At 38.8% G+C, this 10,085-nt stretch overlaps 1 protein-coding gene across 2 annotated transcripts; it reads right to left on the bottom strand.

Moving 5' to 3' along the window:
* Positions 1-5,073: 5,073 nt before the first annotated feature.
* Positions 5,074-7,162, bottom strand: LOC121974337 (amino acid transporter AVT6C-like). Of its 2 annotated transcripts, none has more exons than XM_042525346.1 (5): positions 6,768-7,162; positions 6,403-6,555; positions 6,115-6,318; positions 5,569-6,034; positions 5,074-5,478 (listed from the first exon to the last, which is right to left on the bottom strand). In XM_042525346.1, the coding sequence occupies exons 1-5, from the start codon at positions 7,132-7,134 to the stop codon at positions 5,334-5,336; spliced, it is 1,335 nt and encodes a 444-aa protein (XP_042381280.1). In that variant the 5' UTR covers positions 7,135-7,162; the 3' UTR covers positions 5,074-5,333. The 2 variants fall into 2 exon arrangements, with proteins under 2 accessions (XP_042381280.1, XP_042381281.1); XM_042525347.1 differs by having other exon boundaries at positions 5,335-5,478; positions 6,115-6,325.
* Between the last annotated feature and the right edge of the window lie 2,923 nt (positions 7,163-10,085).

Raw genomic sequence — 10,085 nt, forward strand, 5'->3', positions numbered from 1 at the left:
AATGACTTTACAAAAAGGAATCTTGCTTTGCTTGCTTTTTCTTATTTTTGTTAGCATCCTGATGCTTGAAAAGTGCAGCAACACTTATTGTCAAAACATCAAGAATCGACCACTTGAAAACATCACGAAATCCCCTTTTCTAGGATTTCTCTCAGACTGGAAAATGCCTCCTAATTGATTAAGCTTTCCCCTAATTGATTGGAACATCATCTGATCGTTCAAAAACCTACAGAACGACTATTTTTCACCCGACTAATTGATTGGCCTTTAAGCGATTGCCCCAATCGATTACGGGACCTTTTTTTTCTCTCACGAAAAACCTTCCAATTAATTATCCTAATCAATTGGCTTAGCCCTACTCGATTTCCCAATCGATTCCACAACCTACTGTGTTCTCGCAAAAATGGCTCTAATCAATTGCCCCAATCAATTGGAGATGCCAAAATTGATTGCCCTAATCGATTCCAACTCCTTCTATTCTCTCGCGAACTTTCTACCAATCGATTGGGAAAATTTCCAATCGATTTAGAACCATTATGTTTGTGAGAAGACTACTACCAATCGATTGCCTTAGCCTTAATCAATTTACTCAATCAATTGGTGACCTAGAGTGTCTGATCAACAGAGCTAGTCCGACATGAGTTGGATATCCGGTGAGGAAGCTGAGCCCCTCGGTCAGTATGGGACCAATTGATGCTTTTAAAACTTTTATTTTCTTTCGTTAAAACTCGAGTATGCATCGGAATAAGGCAAAGAAAGAAAAATAAAAGACACGTCTCTTTATTACTTGGTTCGCAAAGCAGACTCCTGCTCTAAGGCCTGTGAACTTTGATTATTTTCATTGGGCAATCCACTAAATTAATGATGAAATAGTACAAGTATGAATACAATGTACAAGTAAAATAAATATACTAACAACGATATATAGAAGATAAATCATAGGTTGTCGGAAGCCTTCGGTGTCGTAGAGTTACATCTTGCACGAGTAGTGAATGAGCGCAGTAGAAAATTGAATAGCAGAAGTTTTGTATGGCTTGAGGGCTTCTTTTATAGGTATTATTCCGACGATTAATAAGAGGCTCCGTTGACTGAATCAATCTGTTGACTGATCCTCTATTCCTTCCTTGTTTATTGTGATTCGATCCGTTCGATCATGAAAATCTCACCATTCCATCGACGGAACATAGTTTTTTCGTTGATTAAACCAATCCGTTGACTAATAACTCTATACGTTGACTGATCCATTATTCCTTCCTTGTTTGCTGTGATCTGATCCGTTCTACTGACCGATCAAAGAAGAGTGTCCATGACACGCTTCTCAAAGCATGCATGATTCTCAAAGATTTTCCTGAAAAGACAGTGGCACGAGCATATATCTGTCATGACAGTGGAAGCTTCCGCCGTACGATCCTCTACCTGACCATGCCGCCAAGCATGTCGTTTGTCGATGGCACGAGTTCCCACGAGGATATCGATTCATCCTCCTTTTGTCTATTAGTAGGCCGAGCGGGATGGCCGCTCAGCCAACCCTCAGTCGTCCGAGTGGTCTGGCCCTCGGGCCGAGTGGAGTGGTCGTTCGGTCAACATTCCACTGTTCGATCACTGTTCTTGTGCCGAGCTATATCTGAGTGTGACTGCTCGGCTGCGATCCTGTTTTGCCTGTTCCGAGGATCGATGTAAGTCCGAGCGAGTTGGCCGCTCGGCGTATGCCTCACCGGCACATGGTTTTCTGAGCGTCGGAAGCTCAGGATACGACCAAACTGTGGTAACCTTGGGTTGATACCGACCTGGCTATCCTTCACCTCGGTCGGGCAAGTGGGTTATCCGACTAGCCAGCGATACAGGGGCGTTGATCACCTGGACTTTGACTTCCACCGTGACAATGACCCTTTGAGGGGTGGGCCCTTATCACCGGATCATTGTCTAATTATCAACTTCTACTCTATTTTGACATGATAAATAATATTGATACGGGAAGTTGCTGATGAACCTAGGTATGATGTGTTAGTCGAGGTCAAGGGGACAAGGCGGTTAAAGTCAAGGAAATATAGTAGTCAACAAGTCACTCTCAACAGGACTTTGCTTTTCGCTCAGCACTAAGGCCTTTAGTACGAGGATGGCCGACCAATGAGCCAGTCGGACCTAGGGTATCTAGCACTCCACTCATGTATTAATACATCTATCATATATCCGAGCTTCGATAGCCGACCAAGTTTAATGGATGTTTGGCCTCCCACATATCTAATCGGTCATACGTCTGGCTGGGACGGGGGGACCCAGCTTCCCACTCAGCATAGGTCTTTCAGCATATGGTTAGTCGACCCTACGTCGGTCGACCTATGGGCTTTCTCACATGAAGTCCTTTCTCATTTAGCCGGTCGGTGATAAAGTTGGTTGGATTTACACAACCTAGCATGCCTTCTGCTCATATATACAGGAAAGCAACTTCTTATAAACTTAGCCGGATTTTCAGATCTCAAGTTCTCACTTTGAAGGCAAGTCTTCTTTCATATAGACGATCGACTTAAAGTACTGATCGAATCTTCAATGACTTAGTTCTCGATTTCTAAGGGGCAAGTATCCCACTATATAGTCGGTCAGCTAAATAACTGACTAGACCTAAGGGATTAGCTTCATATTACTTCCAGAACAGATCTCCAATACCACCCAGTGGATAACCGAGCTGTTTAAAGGAAGGATGGCTATACAGTCGGCCTATTTAAAGATCCGGTCGGGATACACTCAGCAGACAACATGGTTAGAGAATTACAACAACCTATCAGAATAACAACCATTTTGTCAGAGACTATTCCTCTATTATAATGAGAGCATTTACTAGAATCTTCTTCGAAGGTGATTACACTTCCCATCAGTCGATAACTTATGACAGCATATTCCTTCAACTGCATCATTAATGGCATAAGTTACAAAAGACAAAAGAGGTGCATATATAGGTAACAGAAGATTCCTCGAACAGTTATTGTACATCGCCCAAGCTGTATGTCTTCCCACTTGTCAGAATAACAACTATTTTGTCAGAGAATATTCTTCTATTATAATGAGAGCATTTACTAGAATCTTCTTCGAAGGTGATTACACTTCCCATCAGCCAATAACTTATAACAATATATTCGTTCAACTGCCTCATTAATGACGTAAGTTACAAAAGACAAAAGAGGTGCACATATGGGTAACGGAAGATTTCTCGGATGGTTATTTTACATCACCCAAGCTGTATGTCTTCCCTTAGTCGACAACCTCTGACATTTTTTGTCACCTCATGATTACGGAGGTTATGAGAGGCGGTATATAAAGGGGTCCTCTCTGTTGGCAAAGTACGCATACACACACCTTACGACAATCTTATTTATGTGCACGTATTCCACTATTCTTCTCTCTGTTTACCCGCTCGGACATCATACTAACTTGACTGTCGTATGACCTTTATCAGGGACCCCTTTCTTGATTTTGGGGCACTGATGACTTGTTTGGTGTCCTGAGTGTGTGTAGAGAAGAAAAAGACATTTGTAGCTCTTTTTCTATTCCAATTCATCATCTCTCCCTTTCGTAAAGTCTTCTATCAATCAACCATACTAAGATAGCGGATCTACCTTTTTTCTATCAATCAACCATATTATCACTTATTTAGTATGCCATCTCATTAATTTTTAGACATGATCATATATATTTTCTTTAATAGCTAAATTTGACTAGTTTATGCTCCTAAAATTAAATATTCATTTTTTTCCAGTTGGGCTATTTTTTCCTTTTATTGCTTGGGTAATTTAACATCTGTTTAAAAATTTGCACCTTACTAGTCTGTGTGGTACTGAATACATAGATGGTGACCTTGGGATCTTAAAATATCTTCTGCATTAATTTATTTCCATAAGTCACATCCATATGCAAGTGGAAGAAGAAGATCCTATCTGAACCCTTAGTGGATTAGGAAGATGGGTTGTAACTGACGGCATAGAGCCATGATTGAAGCATTGTAACGAAGAATTGCCAAACAAAATGATTGAAGCACAAGATTGTAATAGGAGCAATGAGAACAGGACAGATCTTGTTTGCTAACTCAATTTTTTTTTTCTTATTTTAGACACTTGAAAACAAGAAATTCAATTTACATAATATAATTACTATACGATCTTCCATGTGATTCTTAATAATCTTCTCACATACACGGACGAGTATCCACGGTATAAATTCGAACATTTGATTATATCTAAACTTACAATTAGATTTTAATTTTAATATTCATTATGCATCATTACTACATAATGTAAGTTTATATAAAAGTGATGATTCCAATGGTATGACTATATATTTTCTTTTCTTTTAATCTGGTTTATATTAATGTTGACTAATATTAATATTTGTAATTATTTGTAGTTAAGAACAATCCACGGCATGATTATCGTGATGGAGAGTCATCACAAGATGAAGATGAGAATGAAGTCCTTTTCGTTAAATTTGCATAAATTTAACAATTTAATTTGATGATTGATTTAGGAGTTTAGAAATGAGATAATGAAATAATAGAAATATAGAATGTTTGATTAAAATATTTGAGAATAAAATCAATTCTAAATAATTTAGAATGGACAAAACCTAAGTAAAGTAATGACTTTAGAATTCATTTATGATTCTTTACACCATGGGCAGAGTTTATATATATATATATATATATATATATATATATATATATATATATATATATATATATATATATATATTCCAATAAAAGACTTTCTGTTTTTTTACCTTAAGTCATCGCTCCTTCTTCCTCTCTTCACTCGCGGTGGACGAACGGCCACGTCATATGTGACAACACCATCGGCTCTCCGGCGTAAGTCGTCGTAGGCTCGTGCCATCCCTTCCCATTAGCAACGAATCCCTTTTCTCATCTTCCACTACCGTGCACTAGGAATGCATCTATGTCGAAGTACAAAGTCGAAAAAAAATCAAAACTTTGACAATATCTTACTCGAAGGAACCAAGAACATGTTCAGGAAAGACTACGATACCTTGTCTCACATGAAATTGAAGAGGTAGAGTACTCCAGTGAAATCAGGAAAAGGAGATATATATATTGATTTATTATAAGATCTTAGTAAAAGTTTTGAAAAATAAATTGATATTTAAAAAATAATACCAAAACCGAACTTATAAATCAAACAACATTATCAAAATAGCTACACTCATTCCCATTTCAATCTATTATCAAATATATTCCTATTCACCACCCAAATCAAATGCCCCCTAAAAGTGATAGGTATAATTTACAACATCTTCTATGGATTACGAATGAATGCTCTAATATCAATCACTCAACGCCTAGATCCTCTTACTTCCCGTGGCTGGAAAGATGCAACAATGTTGGATCCTATAGCTATAGCGCTGGTAATCAAAGCCACCAGTATCATCCCCCTGGCTAGTAACCGATCCTTTCTCTTTGCTGTTCCTTCAACGTCCCTGCCAAAATAATCACAATCTGTCAATTTATTCAAGAACAAGAACTAATAAAAATCTACGATTCGAGGTGCACGAGATCATATTCTCTACCTCAGAACAAGAGCCGCCGGGAAAATTAACGAGATGCAAACCGCAGTGGTCGACCCGATGAACTGAAACAGAGTCCAAATGCTCGGGATGAGGACTGAGCCCAGGTAGATGGAGCCAAGCAGCGCCGTCGTGAGCAGCGTGAACCGGCGAGCGTCCGACGAGAGGTGGCTCGATTTGGGGAAGAGGAGCTCGTCGACGTTGATTCTCAACGAGAAGAAGAGCAACGGGAAGACGAGAACCAGGTGGAGGACATAGCTGAGGCGGACCACGTCGTTGAGAAGACTCCCGAAGGCCGAGCCGGTGTCGCGGTCGAAGTTGGAGAGGATGTCGGTCATGGTGGCCTCGCCGAAGAGAAGGTAGCCGAAGAATCCGATCGCGGCGTAGATGGCGGAGCAGAGCAGGACGGAGAGACGGACGGCCACCTGCATGTCTGAGGTCTCGCTGAGCTCGGCTCGGATCGGGTGAACTGGCATGCACGGCAACATCGACGGGTTAAGTTGGCGATCGAGTGAGGAAGAACGTCGGAGACTTGGCAGTATTTGTTACCGTTGAAGTGGAAGGTGAAGGCGACGACAATGATGGGGACGGCGGTGAAGAGGTCGAGGAAGGAGGAGAGGTGGGCGAAGTCGGGGAGCAGCCTGGGCTTCTGCGTCCGACCCTGGAATAGGGCGTAGAGCGCCATGCCGGTGCTTATGCACATGAACACAACCGCCAGCAGCACCGACACCGCCGACGAGAACTTGAGGGAGTCTGGAAGCTTAAATCGGAACTGCTCTTATAATCGACATCTTTGGGCGCGTTAAAGATAGGAATTGGATTTTGGGCGACGCTTACCGACGCGGCGGAGGAGGACCAGAGGAAGGATGACAATAACGACGGCGACGAGCTGCGCCGCCACGCGCGCTGTCCACCACTGCTCGCCGAACCACTCCTGCAGAATCCCGGCGTGCGCCGCGCCCTCCGATTGGCTACCCGAGAGCACGTCACCTGCACGCGCGAATCACGAGGCGATTGGGAATAATGTTACTATTTTTACCCGAATTATTTTAATTATTTCTAGACAATTTTATCAATTTATTTTCAATCGCGTGAAGAATGAGGAGGTGATAATAATAAAATATTTTTTAAAAAAATTAAAGTGGGTCCCTTACAGCTCAGCAAATCGGGAGAGGGAAAGAAGGGAAAAGGGCAAAGGTTACCGATGATGTCGAGATAAACGGTGAGGGTTCCGGCGGTAGTGAGGGCGACGCAGATCTGCAAAGCGGCGGAGCCGGCGCGGCCGAATGCGTCTCCCATGGCGGCCGCGTACGACCACGCGCCGCCCGCACCCCTATAGCGCATCAGGAACTCCGCCGAGGCGTCCGCCAGGAACGCGGCGGCAACCACCAGGACCAGCGCCGGGGCGACGCCGAGCACCTTCACGGCGGCCGGAAGCGACATGATCCCGGCCCCGATGGTGGTCGTCGCTAGATTGAACACCGCGCCGGGAACCGAGGCCGACGGCGTCTCGCTCGGGCGGAGCTCCACCGGCAGGAGCGGCGCGACCGCGTCACCAGCCTTCGACATCGGGGCGCCGAACAGAGAGAGATGCGCGTCTCCAGCCATTAGAGACCTTTAAATAATGACAATTTACTACATTAACCTTACGGGAATTAAATTTGGACGTCATAATGACTTGATTCATCCTCCCATACTCTCTGCGGAAGGGTATTTTGGTACTTCTATTTTTAATCTGCAGATTTAATGTCATGAGAACGGCCAGGAAACACTATTTCTTCCCGATTCAAAACGACGTGCAGCGCTGTGGTACGTTCGATTTCGTGAGTGTGATTGATGGTGCACACTAGAAATAATTGAGTCCACTGGTGTCTCCGACCAGTGGAGGGCTAATTCGGCTGGGCCCCGATTCTTGGCGGAGCTCTTCATCCAACGGCGGGGGTTGATTGCCTATCGCTATGTGGGGCCACGTGTCGTGGGCGAGGAAAATATGGGGACTCATTCTTTAGGAGAGCAATGAAGACACGGAATTTCCTTTTTTTTTTGGTTTTTTAATTAATATTAAAATTTACCATGATTAATCAACTTTCGAAAGAATTTTATAGTAATCTTAGTACTTTTTTATTTAACTAATTACATTTTATGCAATTCATTATTAACTTGAAGAAAATAAATAAAAAATTGTGTTAAATTGCAATTGCTATTGCGATACTTGCTATAAAACAGGAGATCAATATGTCAGGGGAATAATAAATCTTCCTAAAATTATTAGGCAGATAATTAAATAAAAAATAATTGTATATGTATAAAAATAAAATCTAACCTTGCATAATAAATTCTACTGTATGCCAATTGCTAAGTCTACTATAAAATTTTTAAAATATATTTTTTAATAATTATTTTTATAGAACGGAACAATTGATCATGCCTCATTCTATGAGCACAAGTCTTTTTATGATTTAAAGAATGGACCACTGTATCTGTTGATTGATGAGAATGAATTCTACCTATTAAATAAGTGAAATCTATCTTCATCAACTAATCAACTTTTCTTGATTCATTTTCTAAATCGTAAATTATGATCAAAAGTATCCTGACTGCATTCTATCAGATGAGTCTTCGCTCTAGATATTAAAGAACTTATGAAATTTTCTCATACTTCTAGGTACAATTACTTACTTTAATTGTGAATGCTATAACTTTCTATTATTTTCCATATTAAAGATGAGAACAAACGATTCTACGTCATCAATAGTTTGTCTTGTTGCGTATTTCATTGTAGATTTCTTATCAAATTCAAGACATGGATGAATGCTACAACTGGAAGTGTATTTTGTTTTATTAATGGTAATGGCAGATGGCTAAAGTTAAATGAGGGTCTTATATTTAATGGATCATCGAATAAATACCTCTCTTCCATGTAAAAAGAATAATAATAATAATAATAATAATTAAAGGACATCCATAAAATAAATATCCTTTATTTTACAGTTGTTATAGGTAGGGCCGGCCTTGAGGTATGTTACCGGGGGCGACGGCCAAGGGCCCTCGATTTTTAGGGGCCCTGAATTTGACATACATACATATATATATATATATATATATATATATATATATATATATATATATATTATATAATTATATTGTTTTAATAAAAACCCCCTAAAAAATTATTGGATTATTTTAATAAAGGTCCAAGAAAAAAAGAAGGAAGGTAAATGATCATTTTTTCTTTTTCCAAGATTTAATTGTTTGTTCTAACTCTTTCTTCATTAATTTGTTTATAGAAGACATAAGGCTCCAAAGAGTAAAAGTATGAATAACGCTAATTTTCTCCTTTCTTCTCCATTGAATCTCTTCTAATTAAATTAGAAAAATTTATTCTCCAATTGAAATTTTAATTTCATCAATATCATCATTGATCAATATATAAACTTACAACGTAAGTTACTTACTTTTCTATATTTTTTTTTTATCGTCAATATTCAATATTGTTTTTTAATATTATATTGGAGTCAATATTTTATGATTTTTCTTACATATTTGAAAGACTTAAAATAAATCATCTCAATTTTAATCATCATAGAATAGATTATATCGATTGCTTCAAGCATAAACCAATCTTTATTGTTCTTCAACTATTATTTTCACTACTTGTGTTTGTTTCATTATCAACTTTATTGCTGGTTTTGTGTATTTTATTTTTACACTTGAAATTGGTAGTACAAACATGTTTTCAAAGAAATATCAACCTTGGAGTCAAAAAAGAAACAAGATAAAGAGTGGAACAGATTACTAAAACTCACAAAGGTATTCTTTGTAAGTTTTTTAAAGCTAACTCTTCAATTGAAGATTCAATTGATGAATTGCAAGAAAAAAATTAAAGAAGAACTAAATGATTATACAACAAATGAACAACAATTGAGTAATCAAAAAGAACTAAATGATAATACAATCAATGAACGAGAAGAATTGAGAGAAAATGATGATCATAATCATGCAACAAATGAGCAAGAAGAATAGAGAGAAGATCATGGTAATGATTTGCATATAAATGGCTTGACAATTTTATGTATCGAAAATGAGGTGTTAGAAAAATTTGATTTTGAAAATCTTATTGACGATTTTACTTCTCAAAATGCTAGAAGATATAGATTTTTCAATGATTATTTCATACTTATTTTTTTTGTATTCATAGGTATTACACTTTTTGGAGAAATATAGGAAATATATTTTGTACGGTGTTGTACTTTTTGAAGAATCTTGAGAAATATATTTTATATGGAGTTTATCATATTTTAAATGAAATATATTAATTTTCAAGTTTTTCTATTAAACTGTATTTAAATTGTACGTTAGTATATATTTTTTTTCGTATAGAGGCCCTTTTTCTCTTTTCGCCCAAGGGCCCCGAAAAGTCAGGGCCGGCCCTGGTTATAGGCATTGTTATAGCAGCGATTGAGGAGTTGCTATAACATATAAGAATTACTCAATAATTAATATAATATGAAAATTTAATT

Source organism: Zingiber officinale, chromosome 4B (genome assembly GCF_018446385.1).
Source record: "Zingiber officinale cultivar Zhangliang chromosome 4B, Zo_v1.1, whole genome shotgun sequence".
NCBI classification, from domain to species: domain Eukaryota; kingdom Viridiplantae; phylum Streptophyta; class Magnoliopsida; order Zingiberales; family Zingiberaceae; genus Zingiber; species Zingiber officinale.

Excerpts from the sequence above, each read along its gene's own strand:
- LOC121974337 (XM_042525346.1), bottom strand. The coding sequence starts at position 7,134 with ATGTCGAAGGCTGGTGACGCGGTCGCGCCGCTCCTGCCGGTGGAGCTC. Across the intron at positions 6,556-6,767 it reads CGTTTATCTCGACATCATCG|GTGACGTGCTCTCGGGTAGC; the intron begins GTAACCTTTGCC and ends TCGCGCGTGCAG. Across the intron at positions 6,035-6,114 it reads CTTCACCTTCCACTTCAACG|TTCACCCGATCCGAGCCGAG; the intron begins GTAACAAATACT and ends CGTGCATGCCAG.